Below are 25,802 nucleotides of genomic sequence, written 5' to 3' on the forward strand. Positions count from 1 at the left end.
GAGCAAGGGCTCCTAGGTATGAATGGGGCTTTCTGCCCCTCTGTTAAAATTGTGTTTGGGGTAAAACTGAGCTGATTGCCCAAGAATTATGTTTCTGACGTTTGAAGCCCCAAATGGGGTACCTATGTAAATGTATTTTTCAATTGTGTTTCGGCTACTAAGTACCTGTTCTATTTGTTGTTACCTAATTTTGAAAAGAAAATATAACCTTGTTAAATTTTAAAATTAATTTCACTTTAGTAGCTTGAGACCTATTCACCACCCAGCACCTTCTTTCATGCATAACTACCACCAAAACACGGTAACAAGTGGTAGCAGAGCGTGGTTGAATGGGTCTCAATTTAGCCCCTTTTGACGGCTAAATATTGTTTGTTCCGAACTCTAACTATTTTCCCAGTTGCTGGAATTTTTTGAGTTTTTCAAAATTGTTCTGTCACCATGCCCGGCCCTCGCGATGTTCTCCTTCTTAACTATTTGCGCAAGGAGGAGTTGATCTATGAATTAACTATCAGAAATGTGCAATCTGGAGGCACGGTTGCAATAGACACTAACAAGCTTAGAGAGTCCCTTGATTTGCCCATTTCCATCCCCAATTTGGGAGAGAAAGAAATTGACGATTCTCTTTCCACGATCACGGAGAATGTTACTGGGCTAGCTTCTGTAGTTAGTTTTTTTGATGAAAATGATCCGTCTCCTAATCAAATTAAGCGTGTGCAAGGCAGGCTATATCATTTTTCGAATAGGGTTAACGATCTGTTGTCTCTAAAACTGAATGATGTTCAGAGGAAGGAAGCTAGTACGCTCCTGGAAAATATTTCCGAATTATCTAGTAAGGTCACTCAATTGTTAACTGGGGAAGTTCCTCCCAAATCTGATCAACCCACCATAGTGAATGCAGGTAGTGAGGAAGAACCTGCTAAGGGAGAAGTAAATAGGAAAACCATCGCTGCTCAAACTATCTCTGCCCCATTGGACAACGAGTCTGAACGCCGTGCATCGCTGAGTAACATCCGTTCTGAATTAACTTCTTTGCCATTGAAGCCTTTACCTACTATGTCACCCGGGTTTAGCAGCTTGCCTCATCCATTGGCAATGTTGCTCAGAGGTATCTCTAAGTTTTCCGTTAATACCACCAGTGATGTAATTTCATTTTTAAGATTTCTAGTGGAATTTCAGGATCATGCCCTTGTTTTTTCTCTTTCTCCATGTCAAATCTTGCAAATTATCTATCCGTATGCTATTGGTATTCTCTCTGATAAAATCGTAAGAGCCATTGCCGAGCAATCATCTATTGAGGATTTCCATGCCCACTTGATAGCTAACTTCATCCCTGCTAGGGCCAGGTCCTCCCTTATTCAGAAGTACTATTATCGTGTACAGCGCTTGGATGAAAACTTGGCTGATTTCATACAGGACATTAAGTTTTATACTAGGGTGTTTGCCCTTCATTTTCCTGAAGATCAGATTGTACAGGCTATTGTAGAGGGAATTTCACCTCCCTATAGGTCATATTTGTTTTTCGCGGCGTGTCCGCAAACCTTCTCTGAACTTGAAGCATTGGCCGTCTCAGCGGAAGGAGTTAGATACGCCGATTCTTTGCGTGTCGCGAAAGAACCCGCGCCTTCCTTTAGTAATACTCGGCCTCCACCTCGCCGATCAGTCACCCCTCGTAAATGTTATGCTTGCGGGTCGCCTGACCATCTGCGCAACAAGTGTCCTCTGATCAAGTCTAGTAGGGCAAATAATGGAGCGGGTTCATCACAAGGCTGTTTTAAATGTGGGGCTTTCTCACATATCGCAAAGAATTGTCCCAATTCGAATAGCACCCCCTCCTGCTCAACTTCTGGTGTAACTTCCAACAACAATCAAAAGTGACTAGTGGCTGCGGCTGAGTCAACTAATTCTGCTTCCCAAGGCTCAGCCCCTGGCAAAAAGGTCGAGAATTCAGGGAACGATAAGTCTTCGAATACATCTTTTGAATGCCCCAAAGAGTGTCTTAGGATTGCGGCGGATACCCCCGCACCTGTTCCTTTTCTTAAGATTGAGTTAAATAACGAGCCTATAACAGCTCTCTTAGATTCAGGCAGTGTTTGTTCGATTATTTCGGCTGAATGGTATTCTAAATTGAAAGCTGTTTGTAAACTACCTGACTACGTCTCATCTCCTATTCAATATGTTTCGGCTAATTCATCTCCATTAGAAATTCTAGGTTCCGTACTGGTCAAAATTCGTATTTTTAAATTTACATGGAAAATTAAATTGTTTGTGGCTAAGCACTTGTCTTGCCCCATCATACTGGGAGCGGACTTTATTTCTCACACTGGTCTTGTGCTCGATCTTCAGAGTAAGTCGTGCACATTCAAATTTGCGTCCAATTGTAAAATTCCCTTGTTTAAGTGTAATTCTGTGTCATGTTCATCTATTTCGCCTACCCAGGATGAGATGTTGTTAGACCTTAGACATCTACCTGAAGAGCAGGCTGATAGTATTCGTAAATTATGTCAGTCATTTCCAGAGGTGTTCTCTGATACTCTTGGTGTTACTGACCTTATTGAATACAAAATTGAGGTCACGGATTCGATTCCTGTCCGTTTTCCACCTTATAGGCTATCTCCACCTAAAATGAAGGCTCTGAAAGAAATTATCGACCAGATGTTGAAGGATGGTATTATTAGGCCCTCTAAGTCGGCGTATTCATCGCCTATTTTTCTAGTCCCGAAACCCCAAGGAGGCTTCAGGCCTGTCATTGATTACAGGGCTCTCAATCGGAAGGTGGTGTTGCAATCTGTGCCCCTTCCTGACCTTCATTCTTGTTTTTCATGGTTTCGTAAGGCCAAGTTCTTCACTATCTTGGACTTGAATCAGGCCTATAATCAAATTCCCCTTGCCGAAGAGTCTAAACACCTTACAGCGTTTGCCACGGACTGGAATTTATACGAATACAACCGCGTGCCTTTCGGGCTCCCCACGGGGGCAGCTGTGCTCACTAGGCTACTAGATAGGGTCTTCTCCGACATCAAATTCGAGTACTTATATCACTACTTAGATGATGTCGTCGTATTTTCAGAGACTTTTGAAGAACATCTAGATCATCTGCGAGAAGTTCTCGATCGCCTTCGTAAGGCTGGGTTAACTGTTAAGTTGTCCAAGGTTGCCTTTGCTAAGCCCTCTATGTCATTCCTAGGGCATATTGTGTCACCCGATGGTGTAGCAGTCGATCATTCTAGAACACAGGCCATCCGTGATTTTAAACCTCCCAAGGACATTAAAGGTATCGCCAGGTTCATTGGTATGGTGAATTTCTTCAGGAAGTTCATTCCTAACTTTGCTAATAGAGCGGCGCCCTTAAACCTTCTTCGTAGGAAAGGCATCAAATTCGAGTGGGGACCTTCTCAACAAGCCGCTTTTGAAGACCTTAAATTAGCACTTTGTAATGCCCCTGTACTTGCTATGCCTGATTTCTCGAAGAAATTCATCGTCCAAACCGACGCGTCGTCGTCAGCGGTAGCTGCAGTCCTTCTTCAAGAGACTGAACTAGGGAGGCGCCCCATCGCCTATGCATCTAGGACTTTGTCGGCTCAAGAAGCCAAGTATTCCATCTATGAGCTCGAAGGTTTGGCAGTCTTATTCGCCTTAGAGAAGTTCCGTCTCTATCTGGAACATGTTAAATTCGACCTGGAGACAGATAATCAAGCCTTAAGCTGGGTCTTAGGTAGGCCGCGTCGTACTGGTCGTATAGCCCGTTGGGCCATCCGTATTTCTGCCTTCCAATTTGACGTCAGGCATATCAGAGGTACCGAAAATGTTGTCGCTGATGGACTCAGCCGTATGTTTTCAGACGACGTTGAGAACCATGAACAGGTCGACAGTTCATCACCTCCCGAGTCCATGCTATCTGAGGTTAATGCCATCCTAACAGATGCTCCCATGCTTTTTAGGGATATCGAGAAATACCAACGTGAAGATCCGACGCTGGCTCCGATAATGGAAGCCCTTTCTTCTGGGGAACATGCTGTCCCTTATGTCCTGAGGAATGGTGTTCTATGTTGCCCTTCGAGGCATGATAAGTTGATGAAAGTTGTTGTTCCAGCGGTTCTTGTACCTATGATCTTCAAGTATTATCATGAGACCCCATTAGGAGGGCATCTTGGAATCTTTAAAACCCGTGAAAAGATTCGTGAAATGTTCATCTGGAAAGGTATGGACGGCGAAATTCGTGAACTTGTAAAAGCTTGTAAATCTTGTTTGCTCAGTAAACCCACCATGTCCACTAAGGTAGGCTTTTTGTCTTCTCATCAAGCGTCGCGCCCCATGGAACGCCTGTATATTGATTATGTAGGACCCTTCCCCCAGTCAAAGGGGAATGCCAACAAGTTCATCTTTGTATGCGTAGATGGTTTTACAAGATTTTCGTGGTTATTTCCGACTAAGCTGGCTACCGCTCAGTCTACAATTACTTGCTTAAATTCTATTTTTGCTTCTTTTGGTCCGTGCCAATATATTTTATCTGATAATGCTAAGGCTTTTACATCTAATCTTTTTCGTAAATTCTGTTTTGACTTGTCCATCTCTCATGTAACTACTTCTGCTTATTACCCTCAACCATCCCTGGCTGAACGGGTTAACCGTAATCTCAGGTCCGCACTTATTGCCTATCATCATGAAGATCATTCCAGGTGGGACACGTCCCTGCATTGGATAGCTTTTGCTTTGAATTCGGCGGTTCATGAATCTCACAAGTTTACTCCAGCTTCTTTGATGTTCAAGTTTGTTCCCAACTCGCCGCTCTCTAACCTCTGGTCTCTGAATGACATTCTACCCGAGACAATAGATCCGGATAACATTAAAGGTCTTTGGAAGAAGGCTAAAGCCAATCTTAAAGTGTCTCATGAAAAGGTTAGGGAAACGTATGATCGTGGACGGAGACCCACCACTTTGAAGGTAGGTGACCAGGTGATGGTCAAGAATTTTGTTCCCACGGGCAAGCTTGCCCCCAGATTTCATGGGCCTTGTATAATTCTCGATTTTCTTACGCCAGTTACGTTGTTAGTAAGCAATCCAGCCACCGAGAGGATATTTAGGGTTCACCTGTCACAGGTGAAACCAGTGTAAATTTTGTGTCAACTTGCTTCATATAATTTGAAAGGAATATGAAGGTTATATATATTTTTTTTTTTTGAGTTCAACTTTTAAGGCTTTCTGCCCCTTCTATAATATTTTGGTCTTATGTGTAAGCCTCGTGTAAAACCTTCCCCGATCCGTTAAACTGCCATTCTGTCCTTGCCTCGGCCATTACCACGCTCCCGTCTCCTGCTTCAATACACACTGTGGCTTGATTTGAGTAAATGCCATGGATATCCGCACGCCGCTGGCCCCTCAACCTCTCCACAAGCCTGTACCCTCAAAGAAGATGATGGTCCAACACAATTCTGCCGCCAAGCTTTAATGTTTCAGTGCCCCCGCAGCCGCGCGGCGCCGTGCAGCAACTGGAGCAGAGGACGGGCCCCCTCGGCCCCAGCGAGAACGACGTGTGCACGGCGAGCCGGAGCTCTCCTTCCGGCCAAGGCTGATGTGCGGCGCACGACCTGCTACTTGCCCGCAGCCTGTATATGTTCACCGCGGGCGCGGCGTGCTTCAACACCTCTGCTCCCCTCATAGTGCGGGCGAGCGGTATCTCAGGGTACTTGAGGGGTCCGAGCGGCCTCCTTTGGACGCAAGCCGCAACGGCCGGTCTGGCCATCCCACTTCATCACCATCGACTACATGAACAGTTACTATAAGTAATGACTACACTTGGGAATTCAACTGCAATATTTGGTGGACTTTGAAAATTTTTTTTCCCTTCACTTTCAAGTATAAAAAGTTATCTTCAGAAATTCAACTTCTACAAATATAAAGACTTTACTTCATCTGCAACAACAAAATTTTGAAACTCAATCAAACCAAATTAAGAAATCTTATAAATGCTTCTGCAATCAATCTTCATATCCACAGCATAACTTGGACCTTGTTTCAAACAGATTTCATGTGTCACCCCTGGAGGAACTTTTGGGGGGGGAGGTCTGTACCGGGCGGTACACCTCCACGCCGCTAATTTAAAAATTGCGCCAGGTGAAACTCCTCTGCTGGAGGAAGTCTGAACTTTATCTACGCTGTTAATTCTTTACCTTCTCAGAAGATGTCACCACGTGGAAAATTTTGAGTTTTTGAACTGTGTCATTTTTGATGTGTTTTTGTTTCGCTTGAAGTAAGAAGTGTAAACTTTCTCTCCTAGAGGACACTACTGAAGATCAACAATAGTGCAACCTAGTGCGGAGTCAAAGAACTATTTTGTTGGAGAAAATTTAATTTCAAGAGTTTGTTCTTTGTTAAATTTCTTTCAGTCATTGTTTAAGTTGGCAATATTCACCCCTTCTTTCCCCTTGTGTTGAACCTAACCAATCCCGAATTTCTTAAATTAATTTCTATCCAATCAGATGTATCTTCCCCCAACTTGAATATGTTGCTGTGTCCTACCCAATAAAGTGTTTGTGGGAGGGTGTTTTCATTCCCCTAACGCCTAGAAACTTCCGCGAGAGTACTTAAACTGCTGATTTTTGGGTCCCTCGGCCACTTCTGTTCCATCTTTCAGTGTATTAAGTACATAGCAGGAGGCGGGAAGCGCCTCTTTCCTCGGCAGCGGTCAGCAACAAGGTAATGGCCGATTAATAAATTCTTTCTTTGCTAGCTCAGCAGTTTAACTTTCGGGGCGGGTTCTAAGCGTTCCACTATGTAACCTTTTCCTAAAATGTAACTTCTCTTTTCATCTATTCTCTTGTAAAGCTACATACTGGGATAGAGAGTGCTAACCCTCTCGAGCTCCCACTCACATTGTCTGGAGGTGAACTTATTTTCTCAACCAATTCTTCCGTAATGTAATGTAAATTGTTATTTTCTTAAGTCACCTCTGTAGTATGGGATTAGCCCTTGCACTAACGGCCTAAGGCCAAGTAGGTCTTAAACAAAGTGTATTAGGAGTGCAAGTTCGCCTCCCCTCAAATTGTATTTTAGAGGTCATGTATTAACCTTCTTGTCATTTAATAGACCTCAGTAGGTTGGGTATTTTACCCCTGTGTATATGTCCTTTGAGGACAGCTTAAAGGTGGAGTTTGGTGTGGCCTGGGAGAGGCTTAAAATTGAGAGCGAGTGGCTCTTTTGAAAATGGTATATTGTATGCCTCGAGGAGGCTTTTCAGTGTAATTTGGAGCAAGGGCTCCTAGGTATGAATGGGGCTTTCTGCCCCTCTGTTAAAATTGTGTTTGGGGTAAAACTGAGCTGATTGCCCAAGAATTATGTTTCTGACGTTTGAAGCCCCAAATGGGGTACCTATGTAAATGTATTTTTCAATTGTGTTTCGGCTACTAAGTACCTGTTCTATTTGTTGTTACCTAATTTTGAAAAGAAAATATAACCTTGTTAAATTTTAAAATTAATTTCACTTTAGTAGCTTGAGACCTATTCACCACCCAGCACCTTCTTTCATGCATAACTACCACCAAAACACGGTAACAGTAATAATCACGAATATATCCGCTCTTATTCCTCGTGCGGTGAAACCTCTTCTTCTTAATCTGTTTACCCTCCAGTGTCGGTTTTTCCCTCGGACTCAGCGTGGGATCCCACCTCTACCGCCTCAAGGGCAGTGTCCTGGAGCTTCAGACTCTTGGTCGGCTGATACAACTGCGGAGGGTGACCAGTACCTCGCCCAGGCGGCCTCACCTGCTATGCTGAACAGGGGCCTTGTTGGGGGATGGGATGTTTGGAAGGGATAGACAAGGAAGGGGGAAGGAAGCGGCCGTAGCCTTAAGTTAGGTACCATCTCGGCATTTGCCTGAAGGAGAAGTGGGAACCCGCGGAAAACCACTTCCAGGATGGCTGAGGAGGGAATCGATCCCCCCTCTACTCAGTTGGCCTCCCGATGCTGAGTGGACCCCGTTCCAGCCCTCGTACCACTTTCAAATTTCGTGGGTGAGCCGGGAATCGAACCCGGGCCTCCAGGGGTGGCATCTAATCACACTGACCACTACACCACAGAGGTGGACTGTGCGGTAAAACAAAACATGAAATATAAAAAAAGTCGAAAATACGTGTATATTTTGCGCAGCTTCTATTACGTAAGGGTTTTCGATACAGATACACCGTGCCTTATGCACAACACGGGCGTTTTTAAAATTCTGTATTGCCGTCTACCCATCATGTCGTAACCAAGAAACAGACAGACGAAGTGAAATTAACCCGGTTTCGAAATTTCTTCACCTAATCCGAGATAAAAATCAACCATGACATGAATTTGAATTGTCCAAACAAAATTATTTTTTCATTGGTATAGATTTCTCTGCCGGCCCCGTGTTGTAGGAGTACCGTGCCTGCCTCTTACTCGGAGGCCCAGGGTTCAATTGCAGGCCAGGTCAGGGATTTTTACCTGGACCTGAGGGCTGGTTCGAGGTCCACTCAGCCTATGTGATTACAATTAAGGAGCTATCTGACGGTGAGATAGCGGCCCCGTTCTAGAAACCAAGAATTACGGCCGAGAGGATTCGTCGAGCTGACCACACGACACCTCGTAATCTGCAGGCCTTCGGGCTGAGCAGTGGTCGCTTGGTAGGCTAAGGTCCTTCACGGTCCATGCGGTTAGCTTAGGTTATAGATTTCTCTACATACATTACTTAGGCATTCGAATTTTTTTCTGATTCACAAATCAGCCTCAATGTAAGTATACAAAACCACAAATTTCAGTTTTCCAGTCACCAACGAATACGACTATAAGTTCGCAGTGTAACATAGTCTTCCACCGGATAATACATTACGTATACACAGAAATCTGCATCTTCATTACAGACTGTTATACCTCTTAGCGTTCAGTCTGCAAGCCTCTGTGAGTTAACTAAGAGCCTCTATTTGTCGTTTAGTTCCACACCTCTCGTCATTAAATCATTCAAAAGTGAGTCCAGCCTTCATCGTCTTGGTCTTGCTCTACCTCTCTTACCCTCCATGGTCGAATACCTGTCCTCTCCGTTCGCCTCGCATCATCCCACCATTCAGGCGGTTTATACTTACAGCTCCAGTCATCGAGATTTTTCCCAGTTGGTCTTTACTTTATCATTCTGAGCAACCTCCTCTTCAGCAAAAAATGTATAAGTCATTCTTAAAAATGCAAGCAAGCTTGCAGTATTTAGCGAATGCTGATACATTTCTCCAGTCATCAACGTCCCGTTTTTCTTCTAATCTAACCCACTGGGACGTGATTTTTCTTTCAAATTTTTCCATGCATTCACTGGGATTGGGATCGTGTTCGCCTTAGTGATGGTGGTGATGATGTTGTTTGTTGTTAAGTTACCAAACATTGAGACTAAAGGAGGGCAATCACTGGCAAATACATCTAGAATACATATTATATACATCATTTATCTCTTTTCACCTGTATGTCGGGATAGGTCCAGGGAACTTGACCCAGTTCATGTGTACATAAAAGCTAGAGCGTTTTTGTGTAGGAGTACTAGAGAGGCACATTCAGGGAAACGGGATGGACTTGGAAAAGGTCATGATAGAATAGGGAGATGGAAGGAAGCGCCGTGGCCTTAAGTTAGGTACCATCCCGGCATTTGCCTGGAGGAGAAGTGGGAAACCACGGAAAACCACTTCGAGGATGGCTAAGAGCGGAATCGAACACCCCTTTACTCAATTGACCTCCCGAGGCTGAGTGGACCTGGTTCCAGCCCTCGTACCGCTTTTCTAATTTCGTGGCAGAGCCAGGAATCGAACCCAGGCCTCCGAGGATGGCAGCTAATCACATTAACTACTACACCACAGAGGCGGACTTTAAATAATTTAGAAGATATTGAACCCTTTAAGGTCCATAAAGGATACCAACCTTCCTTACCTATTAGCAATCGGCATGAGATCTGTCTCTTGGATCGTTTACGGGTTCTTCGTCACTTGCTTAGGTATTAGACGGGTTTCAGTAAATTTGATCTATCTACGAAATTAGAAATTAAATCTATAAAAATCGTGGTTTATTCAAGAAATAATTTGAATATGAACTTTAAACAAGACATTATAATTCGAACTCTTACTTTTTCGATCAACAAATTTAACACTAATAATTACAATGCAGAGGAGAGATGTACTAGTTTTAGAAGTTTTTTTAAAAAAAACCGAGCTCGATAGCTGCAGTCGCTTAAGTGCGGCCAGTATCCAGTATTCGGGAGATAGTAGGTTCGAACCCCACTGCGGCAGCCCTGAAAATGGTTTTCCGTGGTTTCCCATTTTCACACCAGGCTGTACCTTAATTATGGCCGCGGCCGCTTACTTCCCACTCCTAGCCCTTCCCTGTCCCATCGTCGCCATAAGACCTATCTGTGTCAGTGCGACGTAAAGCAACAAGGAAAATTAGTTTTAACTTAACTGTCTGATGGGCATCCTTACTAGAAACCACTGTCTCAGGTTAAGAGTGAAGGTAATAATAATAATAATAATAATAATAATAATAATAATAATAATAATAATAATAATAATAATAATAATAATAATAATAATTGTTACCGCGGTTTGGTGGATTAGCAGAGGTGAAAGAAGGTGCCGGGGTGAATGGGTCTAACTACTTTGTCAAAAAAGAATTTAAACTGAAATGGAAGGTTATATTTTCTCTAAGCAGCAAGTTAACAATTTCTCACTTCGTGAGATAACAAGTAGTCTACATAGTAGAAATTAAAAACAAGATTCAGGAAAGAAAGAAAAACAAGATTTTAAATCTTTAACACATTTCGGTTACAAGCCCTTAGTTTTACAATTTTTGAGTCGTAGCTCAAAACCCAAAATTGTTTCAAGAGCAGAAATACCCTAATACGCGGAGCCCTTGCTCCTCATTACAATATTAGGCCTCCCAGAGGCACGCTTACAATACATAAAAGAACTGACACGCTCTCAATTTTTCGAGCCTATTACAGGCCATAACAGACTTTACCATTAATTGCCCTCAAGGCACAGCTAACAAAATGAAACGGGGGTATCTTGTACCCAACCTACTGGGCTTTAGCAGAAAAAGAACAGGTTAAGTAAACGGCCCGACATACAAAAGGAATGGAGGCGTGTATTTGCACTCCTACATGAAACTTCTTAAAACCTAAAAAGGCCGATGACACAGGGGCTATTCCCAAACTATGGAGGTGACCCGTATACGAAAGAAATTTAAACATTAGGGAAGAGAAGAACATCAGTTACCAAAACGTAGTCACCTCAAATCAAAATGAAGGGGAGCTCAAGAGGGTAAAGCACTCTCTATCCCCGATTTACAGTTAAAGATATTTACATTACAGAAGGTAGGTTACATGGTAAAAGTTTCGGACCTTTCCCGCGGGTTAGACTGCTGAGCTAGCAAGAAATAAAGATGTTAAGTAGCCATTAGCTTACTGAAGAGCTGCTGCCTGAAGAAAGAGGCGCTTCCCGCCTCCTGCTACACGTCCACACACTAGGTTATAGGTTGATCAAGTGGCCGAGAGACAAGAAAATCAGCAGTATATACACCCTCGGGGAAAGTTCGAGACCTTTCATGAATAATCAAGCCACACCCTCTTACTTTATTGGTCAGTCTAGAAGGTACACTCAAAATCGAAGAAGAAAGAAACGATTGGTCAAAAATTAATTGCAGAAATTCTCGATTGGCTAAGTTCAAAACCGGCGGAAATAAGAGATTAATATTGCCAACCCTCAAATGAAAGAACGAAATTTAGTAAAGACAAAAACTTATGAGTACAAAATTTCTTCAAGAAAGTTCCTTCACTTCGCACCAGGGTGCATGGTCATAGTTTTTAGGCAGTGACATCTATGAGAGAATGTCCAAACTTCTTGATAATTAGTAAGCAAAAACACGTCGAAATTCACACAGTGACATCTTCAGAGGAACGGTTTAAGTAGGTCCAGTTTTAAGTTCACTGTTACTCCTGTAGAGGAGTACTTTAAGGCGGAAAATTCAAATGTGCGGCGTATAGGTGTACCGCCCGGTACAATAATAATAATAATAATAATAATAATAATAATAATAATAATAATAATAATAATAATAATAATAATGTTATTGGCTTTATGTTCCACTAACTACCTTACGGTCTTCGGAGACGCCGAGGTGCCGGAATTTAGTCCTTCAGGAGTTCTTTAAATTGCCAGTAAATCTACCGACACGAAGCTGACGTATTTGGGTACCTTCAAATACCACCGGACTGAGCCAGGATCGAACCTGCCAAGTTGGGGTCAGAAGGCTAGCGCCTCAACCGACTGAGCCACTCAGCCCGGCAGTTAAGAGTGAGGGAAAGAAAGTCTGGAAATCCTTAAATTCGGCTTCCATGTGAGACTACATGTACCATCATAATGATTCGTGATGATCCAGCCCTCGTAACACAACTCTGGACTCTTGGTATAATTAGGCAGTCCAGTCGGTATGTGCCACACAGTAGCTGATCGGCATGAACCCTTAATTGAATCGATGTGACCTGCGACTGTGTCATGGACCGACATCTAACTTTGCAATTTAGGTTAAAGACATTATGGATGATGACCGCAAGGAAAATGATGCTATAATGGCAGATGGCCTTAATCTAAGTCACTGAGGTTGATGACCCTATGACCATCCAACTTTCTAAGATGAAGGCTAAACAAAATTAAGTTACAGTAGATGATGACCAAGGTTTCCACTTTACTAATCCCCGCATATTTAATGCTCAATCAATCAAAGTCGAATAATCCAACAACAACAACAATGCTCACAACATTTGTGGCAGGAGAAAAATCCTTTACATTCCGACAGGTTCCCTTAATCCTTACGTTCACAATTGAATTTTCCCAGCAAAATAAACTAAGATTTCCAGAATACAAGTTAAGTTAATCACTGGGTTTAAGTTATTTTTCAAATACGGTTTCCACTGAGTATAATTATTTAATACGCAGTATTACCGGGCGAGTTGGCCGTGCGCGTAGAGGCGCGCGGCTGTGAGCTTGCATCCGGGAGATAGTAGGTTCGAATCCCACTATCGGCAGCCCTGGAGATGGTTTTCCGTGGTTTCCCATTTTCACACCAGGCAAATGCTGGGGCTGTACCTTAATTATGCCACGGCCGCCTCCTTCCAACTCCTAGGCCTTTCCTATCTCATCGTCGCCATAAGACCTATCTGTGTCGGTGCGACGTAAAGCCCCTAGCAAAAAAAATATGCAGTATTCGGGAGATAGTAGGTTCGAACCCCACTGTCGGCAGCCCTGAAAATGGTTTTCCGTGGTTTCCCATTTTCACACCAGGCAAATGCTCTGGCTGTACCTTAATTAAGGCCACGGCCGCTTCCTTCCCACTCCTAGCCCTTTCCCGTCCCATCGTCGCCATAAAACCTCTCTGTGTCGGTGCGACGTAAAGCAACTAGCAAAAACAAAATTATTTAATAAATTGAAATTATTTTTTAAAATCCTAATTAACAACAAATTCTATCTCCGCAGAAGAATGGTTTCTTTAACAACTTCCTACTCAATTTTACAGACGTAGTTTGATTATATCGTTCATCGTCACTTCGTGGAGGCTGGAAAAATACATTTTATTTCCAGTAATATTTATTTCATGACGTCACACCACAAGTTTAATTTAACACTAACAATTATTATCAGTCGCTTGGATAACGCTAATTATTAAGTACACAAATCTGCACAAGTAAACTCAACATAAAATAAGCCAACAGCACGTCACATTCCAACATAACATTAAAATATAACGCCTTGTTCATCCCTCAAAATAAAAATAATAACCACCACCAATACTTTATTTTGGACATCCCTGGAAATGGTTAAATCCGCTCATTATTGTCTCATTTCCGTCGCTTCAAATATACGTCCAAATCTCGGTAAAATAAGTTAATATTTAAGAATGCGATCTAATAACATACACATTACTCAATAAGAATTTCAATTAGTTTCTTTCAAAATTATGAACTCCATTCTAAAGAATACTATCTGATTTTCAACACGTTGACTACAAAAGACGGCAAATTACTGTTATCTTCCAAGCAGCGGTCTCCCTGATCAGCTGTCTAGCTGAACGAGCCACGCCTCCTGTCTTCGCTTTGATAGGAAACATATGTTCTATTCAGGTTTTAACTGGTGTTTAAAGAATGATATATATACGATCTCGCTGATAAAATTTCAAATATGACATTCCTGGCCCAAACAGGTTTTACGCAGAGATTTACTTTAAGATGTCACTCAATATTCATACATATCACGAACATACAGTTTTACGTGGAATCCATCACAATTTCCATCTCAGAACATTAGAGAAATAAATCCCTCGGGTTCAAACAGAATCTCCCGGCATCATTTACAGGCTATCAACCACCTGATTCACAAAATCCTACCTCAACTCACATTTAGCAATACTCGACCACTTGCTTAAACACGACAAAAATCTCGAACGACATTAAAATGGAATATAACTCTTAGCATCCACAGCGTTGTGCACACACGAATACTCCGATAATGAAACATCTCCGCATAACGTGACCTCGTATTCATGAACAGGATTTCGTTAAAATTACTGACAACATTTACTGTTATTTTCATCGTCAGTTATACACAGTTTCAAACGGCCATAGAAATAGCAATCGCTTCGTAACAGATATTTATCGATCTCAACTCATAACTTTCCTTAATAAAAATTTACATTGCTCCACACAACATCGTGCCTTCATTCGATTGAAAATGAGTAACCATGGATTTCTTATACAACTTTCGTCATAATTTCAAACAGAAAAATTACACTTCAGATTAAACATCTTAACTTGACACCACAAATACAGAAAAATAAATGCAAGGAAATGACAATCTTCTTCAGACATTATATCGTTTCATAACCATCACTTGACTATTTTACAACACTTCACACAGTACTTCGCAAAAATTCCTAATTTTATCCAAGCGTTAAAGAAACAAATGACCATTCGTCTTATTTCTGACATTTCACGAAAATAAATGGTGACCAAACTGTGTCACAAAATACACATACAAAATAAATGGTGACATCATGAAACAAATAATCATGTGGTTACGGTGATCATTCACCTACCTTGGACGTACGCCAGCTTCCATCATGTGAGTTCACCAGTAACCCTTTGGAATTTTTTTAACCATTTTAACATTTTGGCTTCACAGGTCATTTCATTAATCTTGATTCACATGAAATAAAGGCACATAAAAATACCCTTCACTCGATATTTTCGCGGACCGAACACGACTGTTGTAAATCGATCGCACACGCAATACATTCAACAGGATATTATTAAAATTCCACTTATAAAACTTCGGCCTACAATGACCGTCAATTTACATGTTTATTAAATACACGTTACAACATTAAAATCTATCTCCACTTGAGGGACGATACTCCAGCCACATCGGCCAAAAACAAAGTTCTCAGTTGGACTTAGTCTGATCATCTCCGATAAATTGTATAACAGTACGAGTACAGTCCTGAAATAGTGTTTGGTGACAACAGACTTAACATCGGCAGTCTAGATAAATACGTAAGTTTTTCACTATATTATAATTGTATATAATTTATTTTTTGTCATTACTGTTTCATATTATCACTTATCTTTCTATCTTTGACAAGTTTACGCTACGTAAACAATACTGTACATATATAAGCTTATTTTAAGTGATTTGATAGAATCTGAGGATGTTCTTGTAGAACGAAACATGTCATTCTTTGTATGTTAGTGTGTGTTTTACAGATATGCTTTTAGTGTTTTAATTTACATTGTATTTGCTATGTGTTTGACAGACTGAAAAGCCTTTGCTACATTTAACTAAGTCAACACTGGAAAACATGGCTTCATTTTTAACAAAATAACAAATAACAGTACGAGGTTCCTCCTACAGCTCGAATGACAGAATGCGGGTAATTTCAACATGGCGCTCCCATTTTTATAGTTTTACCCCCTCTCTTAGGCAATTTACCTTGCCGCCGAGAATATTACATATGTTTTCCGACCTTAAGGAAATGTATTGAAGGCAGGTTTTACAGTAACCCACTACTTGCTAATTTAATAGTGAGATTGTTTATGAACATTTACGATTATCTCGTAACAAATTGACTGGTTAAATGACCTCGTTTGATAGTCACTATATTTATATGACGTGACGTAGGTTGAACAGACACGCGCGTCTTTCGCCAATTTCCCTTGGAAACTGCTTAGCAATCTAAAATCTGTGTTACTACAGAGCAATTGTCTCACACATAATTATAATATATTTATTATATTAGTTTCGCTGTTAATTTCTTTTAAACAATATATTGATCAAACCAACACTTTTGTTGTATCAATGCTCCATTTACACGTGCGAGTGACGTCATTTTTCTTAGCGTGAGAAAGAGAGCCATTCTCCTCAATGCCAAGTGTCGTTCCGGTGAGAAAAATGTATCTGAGCTCTTCACTTCGATTAATATGGGGCCTCATATGGTAACTTTAAGACTCTGGTTTCTTATGACACAAAAGTCATGGTTTCAATATATTTACCAGATATTGTAACAGGTGTTTAATCATGGCTGCGGAAATTTACTCATGGAACTGGAGCGTTTATCGTAGAGACAGCATAGATTGAAAAGGAAAGGAAGCTTTTATACTGGTGAAAGGAGTATTTGTAAGCTGTGAAGAAGTTAATGATGAGATACATGAAATTCTAGGTGTAAGGCTCGTATCTAAAGATAATAGTCAGCTTGATGATTTTGGGGTGTACAGTTCTGGCAAGTGTGGGGTTGGTCCTGATGAGGAATTATTTGGTCAGGTAAATCAGCTGTGGCCTTTTCTAAGGCTACCCTGGTCCCTCTGATTTTTATACCAATAAGACACTCATAGTGTATTCCTAATATATTACACGTTAATGTACAGAGTGTAGCTGTCAGAAAAACGGTGTTACAGTGAACTCACCTCATATGTTATTTGAAACTCAACATCCAAGATATGCCTATGCCAGATTGTAGCCTATTTGCTGCACTATTGGCGTCTAGCATAACCATAGAAATAGTAAAATATGCATTGTATTATTTACTAACTCTATGGACGGTACCTGTATACTCACGTCTTGATCCCATGTAGGGACGTATGTTTCAATCGAAAGCCCGGGCCTTTTCCAGGGCTAGCCAGTTTTTATAGTATGAGTGGCCATAAACTGATGCATGAGTTGTGAATCTCTTCAGATTATGTTTCTTGCAAAGAAGTTGGCCTTCGAATAGGAGTGACGTAAACACTACACATACTTCTTATAAAGAACATTTTTTGTTATTAGTTAGGATATAATTCAGTGTCTTTCACTTTTATTATAGTGTTTTTTCATATTATTATTTGTATTTCTGTAGTAGTTTCAATTTTAAATTCCATTGTAACTAACAAATCACACCTTGAATACATTCGACATTTTTACATTCTGAATATAATGCATGTTGCCAATGTATACAGCCCCTTAAAGTGAGCTTTGCTCGTTGGGGTCTTTCATGAATGAATGAATAAATAAATAAATAAATAAATAAATAAATAAATAAATTACTATAACTTTTGCATAACCTACAGATTTCGGAGTAAATCTTCTACTTTTCATTACCCATCGAATGATCTACATTTAAAAAGTACCGGGCGAGTTGGCTTTGCGGTTAGGGGTGCGCAGCTGTGAGCTTGCATCCTGGAGATAGTGGGTTCAAACCCCGCTGTCGGCAGTCCTGAAGACGGTTTTCCGTAGCTTCCCGTTTTCACACCAGGCGAATGCTGGGGCTGTACCTTAATAAAGGCCGCGGCCGCTTCCTTCCCATTCCTATGCCTTTCCTACCCCTTCGTCGCCATAAGACCTATCTGTGTCGGTGCGACGGAAAGCAAATTGTAAAAAGAAGAAAGTGAAAAGTTAGATTGATCTACTGCCATTTTACCCTTTTCATAGCTTAATTTCAACAAGACTGTACCACATTTCTTGAGAATGAAACCCAACAAAGGTCTACATTGAGATAATGGACTTAAACCCCACCGTCGGTATCTCTGAAGATGATTTTCGCATGGTTTCCCATTTTCGCAGTGTACTGCAATTACGATCGCGGTTACTACTTGATCTTGCCTATTTTAGCGTTCCGGAAATCCTGTGTGTGATAGTGTGACGTTAAGCTAACAAACAAGAAAATAAGTTGGCAAAAAGCTCCCTGGACGACTTGAAATGTTTCCAAGACAGTATCAGTCCTCACTGCACATACAGGGGAGGACGTGCGACCGCCTATCTGTACCATGTCAATGTTGTATTCCTTCTACAATGCTCGATGCAGTTTGGATAAATTAGAGTAATTGATTTATTTATATTCCGCACGGCTTTACTTCTAAATTGACGTGTCGTATAACAAATGAGCATCGCCTTACCTCTGTTGCCAGCGCGCTACTGCCGCGAGAACTGCTGATGCAATATGACCGCGCGGTAAACTTTCCTCGTACTAACACTGTACTAACTTATGCTATGCTAAACTGTAAACTGTGCTGTACAGTACTGTACTAGAGTGATAAAGACCAATATGGAAAACCCTAATTACTGAAGAAAAATGCAAAACTATCACGAACTGTACCGAATACCATACACGCTGAGTGCGATGGGTTAACCACGTGGAGAATGTAAATATTAAAGTTGGCAATTAGGTTTCGATATCTCACTCTGTTCATATAAGTCGAAATTAAAGGCAGCTTCAGATTGGTTGGATGTCTATGTTTCAGCGCAAAACCACCAGACAGAGCCAAAATCGGCTAAAACGTCAATTTAGAAGTAAAGCAGTGTGGAATATACTGTAGGTATTTATATATCGTATGGCTTTTAGTACCTGGTGTGTCCGAGGCTCGCCTGGTGCAGATCTTTCTATTTGACGCCCATGAGTGACCGGCGCGTTTGGATGTGGGATGATGATGAAAATGAGGTAGGGTGAGGGTGAAACCCGGTGTTGGCAAATAGCCTACTCCTGTCGAATAACACCAAGGGGCAATGACGCCGACTTTGTGGGGAGGGGCAAGGCGTTTTCTGCCCCTCCCCAAAGCCAAAATGATCTTAGGAGGCATAGTGCCATTTTGCACCCCCCCCCCATCCAAATTTCTCCTCCTAGATGTTAAGTCCCCTTGAAACGTGGAAATTGGCAGTCTTCGGGGCTGCTAAGGCGTTAAATCCTGAGAAGGTGGTAGATGGTTTTATATAAAGAAATGAGATTAGAAAGCGACATTCCTTCAGAGAACTACATTTCCCAATGGAGACTGTTCAGGCGGTACATTTGGTGGTAGAGCTTTCCAAATTTCATATCACGAAATGCATAATATACAGTACAGTACGGTAACAGGATATTTTTTAAGAAAATGTATTTATGAAGCAAGTTTAATTTTTTACTTGTGATTATTTTCGATAACTTTGTCCATAAATAAGTTTAAGGCAAATACCAAAGGAGTAAACGTAAATGGGCACCATATCCATTGCACACGATTTGCAGATGGCATAGCATTTGTAGCAGATTCCAAGAAAGAGTTGTCTAAGATGCTGAATGCATTGTCATCAGCATTTTCAGATTCACGCTTAAACATTAATGTCAAGAAGACCAAGATATTACTTGTGAGTAAACATCCTGAACGAATTCACACCAATATCAACCTTACTGACAAGGTAGTGGAGCAAGTCACCAGTTTCCCTTCTCTAGGAAGCCTGATCACCAATGACAACAGGTGCAGCAAAGAGATCAAAAAGCGATTAGCATTTGCCAAACAGGTGTTTGTAATTAGAGAAATCTTTTAATCAGTGCAAAATTAGATTTTGGAATTAGGAAGAAATTTATGATTTCTTTTGTATGGAGTGTGTTATTGTATGGGTGTTAATCTTGGAGAGTCAGAGATCAGGATTGGAAACGACTGGAAGAGTTAGAGATGTGGGTCTGGAGACAAATGCTCAGGAGTGAATGGATTGAAAAGAGAACAAACAAAAGCGTGCTAGAAGAAATTCAAGGGAAGAGAGAACTGATGTTAACGATACAAAGAAGAAGAGCTCAATTCACTGGCCACATCTTGCGACACAACACCTTTCTTACCAATTTGCTGGAAGGAAAAATCACGGGGAAGAAAGGCCGAGGACGACCAAGGAAAACATTCCTTCAAGACTTAGCACGGAGTCTCCATTATGGTTCTTATTATGAAATGAAACGAGGAGCTGAGGCAGGAATGAATGGTTGCATAGACAAGGCATTGCTTTTAAACACTGATGATGACCCACGTAAAACATTCCTTCAAAATATTTACTGTATGAATCAAGTTCTATTTTTCTGCTTACTTGTGAATATTATAGAAAACTCCGTACATGAGACTCGTTCAAAAACATAATTGAGAAACAAGTTCTATTAGTGTTCTGTTTGTGAATATTGTTATTATATAGGAATGTTGTTCCTCAGTTCATTATGACTGTGTCCATGTTAATCAGCCCCCCCACCAATAACTACCCGAAGCCTGCCAAGGTGTCTGCTCATGGCTTAACATCTTCATCCGATGAACGAATCACCATCAACAGCGTCATGTGCCCTAATTCCATATGAATATTGCGAGGAGGTGTGGAATTGAATCCAGACTTTTGGCACACAATCTAGTGATTATAAATTGTATACCACCACCTTGCTTTTGTTGGCGGTACCTAGTGTTTACAGTGCACTATGTTTTCTGGTATAGGCTAGCGCAATTTTCTTACTTTCATTGACCTGTCTCAACCTTACCCTTGGCTTTGACAATATGAAAGTGACTGAGGTATATGAGCGATGCTAGTAATGCCATTCCATATGCATCCAGTCGCTGCTATGAATGGTGTGAAAATGTTGCTCATAGGGTCGGATGATGCATGCATTTCAGTGTGCTTGGCAGACTGATATGTAATAGCAACTTCTGACTCGGTGAGGGAAGCTACGGGAAACTACCTACTTGCAGGTTCGATCCTCAATCAGCCCAGGTTTTATTTGAACGTGCTCAGATACATCCGCTTTGTGTCGGCAAAGAACTACAATGTTTCCGATTCTGGCGGAAATGTTGTGCATGTTTGTTTTAGTTGTTGTCTTGCGCAAAGCCATATACACATCTCTGCTCGTGGATCATTTTTAATTACAACACGCGAATGAACTTTTGAAGTATTTTCAAGCGTCAACTTCACATTACAATTGAGGACCTAACATAGAAAAGGGTGAAAGTGCCAAAAAGTTTTTTTCGGTGAAAGAGTTCCCTTTCAAACTGGCACTTTCACCCTTCTCTACCAAAGGAGACCAGGAAATTACATCCGGTCTTTGAAGTGCAAATATACTACTTCAAGTACATTTTGTATCATTACATAACAATATGTAACTTATAAAATTTTCATTTCTTTAATATATGGCTCAGAAATTGGATTGTGGTTCTACCTGTTGAACTTCCTGGGCACATGCACCGTTTACCAGTATATGCGACATAGCTAATACATCCCTTTATTGCAAATAAACACTTTAAAAATATATATATTTTGGTACTTTCACCCGTTTCCATCGTTGGTCCCCAATTACTCGGTGTTGAATTAACCTGTTACATTGTAAACAACACCATTTTTTTCCTCCTATCAATTATGCATAAGGAAGTCATGGCTCAAATATTGTGATTGTTGACAAAAAAGTCGAATTTTCTATTTTAACGTTAACAATTCCCAAATTCTTCCTCCTTCAAATCCCATGATCAGTTTGTACCTAACGCCATTTTTAAAGGTATAAATTCAATATTTAAAGGGTATTGGTGCAGCGTTTAGAGCAAGTCCACGTCCCTTTCTCAGACAACATTAGCTAAAACATTTTTCCGCTTTCAGGCATGTATAAAATGTTCCTAGCGACAGAGTTCTTATCGGATTCACCTGAAATTTTCCTAGAATGTTTCAGTTTGTACAGGAATTGTCCACCTCTGTAGTGTAGTTGTTAGCGTAATTAGCTGCCACCCCCGGAGGGCCGGGTTCGATTCCCGGCTCTGCCATGAAATTTGAAAAGTGGTACGATGGCTGGATCTGGGTCCACTCAGCCTCGGGAGGTCAATTGATTAGAGTTTGGTTCGATTTCCACCTCATCCATCCACCAACTGATTTTTCATGGTAACCCATTTCTCCTCCAGGCAAATGCCGGGGTGGTACCGAACTTCAGGCCACGTCCGCTTCCTTCCCCCTTCCATGCCTGTCCCAATCTTCCCATCCCTCCCCCCTACAAGGCCCCTCCTCGGCACAGCAGGTGAGGCCGGCTGGTCGAGGCACTGGTCCTCTTTCCCAGTTGTATCCCTCCGATGCAACGCGCTCCAGGACACCGCCCTTGAGGCGGTAGAAGTGGGATTCCTCGCTGAGTCCGAGGGAAATCCAACCCTGGAGAGTAAACGGGTTAAGAAAGAAAGAAGGAAAGAAAGGAAGAAAGATGTACACGAATTAAGAGCAGTTCTGCATTTTATCATCAGTTGAATATCACCTTCATATTTTGCTCCTGAAATGGCACCGCACTAAACTAGATTTTTTTTGCCTATGATATGAATAATCAAAAATTGAAAAATTATATATCCATAGTTTACATCTGACTGCGAAACCCTGAGTTATTACTAAATATATGAGTACATTTGACAAGTTTGCTAAATTATAGGCTAAGAAAATGAAAACTTTTGCTAAAGGAGCATTTTTCATGCAACGTAAAAAATTAAATCATTTGTTATTAACTCTGCAACAAATTAACTATCCAATTCCAAGTTTTGTGGGGTGCTGTATCTTATTAATATTTGCTCGTGTTTTAAATTTTGTTGCGATAAGTGGTAAATTGTAGAAGTTCCAAATTTTAGTCATGACTCCCTTTAAGGTAATAGGGAGGTTTACATTTAAAATACGTAAGTTAGTGTACAAAACTGTACTTGCGTAAATATTTTATCTAATTGCATCCACCAACTTCATTGCCCCTTTCGTAACGTTCTGTCTTTGAACATTTTTTTTTCTTCAGAGTTCCTTGTTATTTAAGAAATATGTTGCCAGTGACAATGTTTCTTTCTTAAACTGTTTACCCTCCATGGTTGGTTTTTCCTTCGGACTCAGCCTCAAGGGCATTGTCCTGGGTCGGGGATACAGCTGGGAAGGGGGGGGGGTAGATAACCACACTATCCACTACACCACAGAGGCGGACACCTGTCTATAACGTTTGTTATCGTACTGGAGGTACACCCACCCCGTACATTTAAATTAAGCGCCTTGGATAAGGCCCTCTGTAAAGTAAAGTTTGAAACGACTAGTAGAAGAAGTTTGAACATTTCTCAACAGCTGTCGCTACTATCAACTTATGTTGTGCCCTCTGGTGTAAAGATGAACTATTAAAAGTCAAGAGTAATTTTGTATGTAAAGGTTTCCTAAACTGGAATGTTTAGGATTTGCCTTTGGATGTTCAAAAGTTATCAACACTTGTGTCTCTTCCGCCAGCTTAAGATGTTGGCCAATGAGAAATTGTGTACATTTATTTAAGCAACCAATCACTGTTATTGATATTTATTTGATTGTCCAATGAGAATTGGGGGTGTGTCAGGGCCTGAGCCCAGAGTTTTCTGGAATCTTCCCCTCTGTTATAAAAGCTGGCACTTTTCGGACCAGGTTGTCTTTGTGATCGCTCCAGTCTACAGTCTAGTGTGTGTTCGTAACGGAGGCGGCCGAGCCTCGTCCATCTTCGGGAGGTGCACCAGCTTAAGGTAATAGCAGTTTCAGCTTAACTATGTGATAGTCTAGGAAAGCTAGCTCGAGGGGAAGGTTTCAAATCATTTGTAATGTAACTTTATTTTCTAAAATGTAAATTTCAAACTTTAAATATAAATCTCAAACAAGCCGATAGAACTTAGCCGAAATCAGGGAACAGAGAGTGATGTACCCTCTCGTATTGCCTCTCAACTAGATTTCGAGGTGACTATGATTTTGTAACCTTTTATATATTGCAATTTCTGCAACTTAAATACTTTTCTCCATCTAGTCACCTCCGTAGTATAGGCTTAGCCTCTGTAACGTCGGGCCATAAGCCCAAATAGGGTTTTATGCATTGAATTTAAATTCCTAGGAGTGCAAGAGTTCGCCTCCTTACCATTTTTGTTTTTACCAAAGGCCAAGTAGAATGAGTACCTGTTACCCCTGTTTAACTCTATTTATTTCATGTTAAAGATATCAGACTGTTGAGCAGTTAAGAGAGTGAATACTGTTCAATTTTGTTAAATATAGGTTCCTTTGATAGGCCTGGAAAGTGTGTATTCTCGGAAATAGATTCCCAAGTGTAAATATGTAGAGCAAGGACGCTCTTCCCATTAACGTAAAGGTTGAATGGTGCCCTTGGAAGGCTGGAATGGTATAATGTGTGAAGAGTAGTCTCCTATATAATTTGGTGGAGCAAAGGTGCTCTTATAAGATAGCATATTTTGGATACTCCGTCTCCTAGAGATATTATTGAATGGAGCAGTGGTTGCTCATGTCACATTGGCGAGGTAGGAGCTTCAAGCTCGTATTGTGAATTAATGTTGTTTAATTGTTCTAGGAATTCATAATATTACTTCTCGAGCTCATTGTTGCACACGAAATTTTGTTATTAGCTTAGTGAAGTGTTTTGTTAAAATTTAACGTATAAAAAAGGAAAACGGTTAAAAAAAATAAAACTGCCAGTTTTAAAGTTTTAATTCAATCTTTCGATTTTCGTACATCCAACCATTCATTCCCGCACCTATTTTACCTCTGCGTTCCACACAATCCTCGGCACAGTTATTTTGTGTGTATTGTCCACAAAACCATAGAAAAGTGAACGTATTCTGAATGCACACAATAAGATAAGGCACCGTTCACACAGAATACATTACATCCTTTTACTTGTGAGGAATGTTGACGAATCTACTTGTGAACAGATACACATTTTAAATGTAAGTTCACTTACATGAGAATTTATGTCCGGCCCCATGGTTCAGTGGTTAGCATGCTGACCTTGAATCCAAGGGATCCTGGTTTCGGTTCCCGGCCTAGACGGAAATTTTACCCCTAACTGGTCAATTCTTCTGCCTTGGGGACTGGGTGCTTGTGCCGTTTACAACATTCGAATTCCTCACAGACGTGTACGTCATCTACAAGGAGTCTACTCGAAATACGGCCTCTCCGGAGGCCGTAAGCTATAATTATTATACGAGCACCTCTGAGTTGTAAGGACAGATCACCTGGAAGTTAGACCTGTTAAATAAACTTTTTGGGCATCATAAAATCTGTTAATTCAATGAAGCTGAGTAGTCAGAAACATGCTACAAACCTTTGTCACCAAGAGTGCTCTTGACATAGTGAGCAGCCGCCTCCACGAGCTTGTCGTTCGTAACATCGAGAGAAATGATGTGTGTTCTGTCTGAACACTTCTCCTTGAGAGCTTTGGCTCCGTCTCCTTCGGGGAACAGGCATCCTGCATAGACTAGTAAACCAAGGGAGTCCGCTTTCAGAGCTAGAAGGTGGCCAAATCCCGTGTCACATCCTGGAACAAGTAGGAGAGACTCGGCTAAATTTACTATTGATTATCAAAATACAGTGGCGTGCGGTGAACATATTTGTTACCCCAGCTGCAAAAGAAAATCACACCCCGCCACGTTGCCATTTCCAAATTAGTATTCACCACAACATCATAACAAAGCTACGGCAGATTGTAAACAATGTATTTACAGTTTCCCCCGATGACG

The 25,802-nt window shown here is 41.1% G+C and overlaps 1 protein-coding gene across 3 annotated transcripts in view; it reads right to left on the reverse strand.

Annotated features, from left to right (window-relative positions):
- The window catches only part of LOC136863339 (17-beta-hydroxysteroid dehydrogenase type 6), a 246,628-nt gene that overhangs the window by 138,722 nt on the left and 82,104 nt on the right, over positions 1-25,802 (reverse strand). For all 3 annotated transcript variants that reach the window (XM_068226402.1, XM_068226401.1, XM_067139724.2), the window contains one exon: positions 25,388-25,600. In XM_068226402.1, the coding sequence (XP_068082503.1) occupies positions 25,388-25,600 (213 nt within the window). The remainder of the gene's footprint in view (positions 1-25,387; positions 25,601-25,802) is intronic.

The sequence above is a fragment of the Anabrus simplex genome, chromosome 2, assembly GCF_040414725.1.
Source record: "Anabrus simplex isolate iqAnaSimp1 chromosome 2, ASM4041472v1, whole genome shotgun sequence".
In the NCBI taxonomy this organism is placed as follows: domain Eukaryota; kingdom Metazoa; phylum Arthropoda; class Insecta; order Orthoptera; family Tettigoniidae; genus Anabrus; species Anabrus simplex.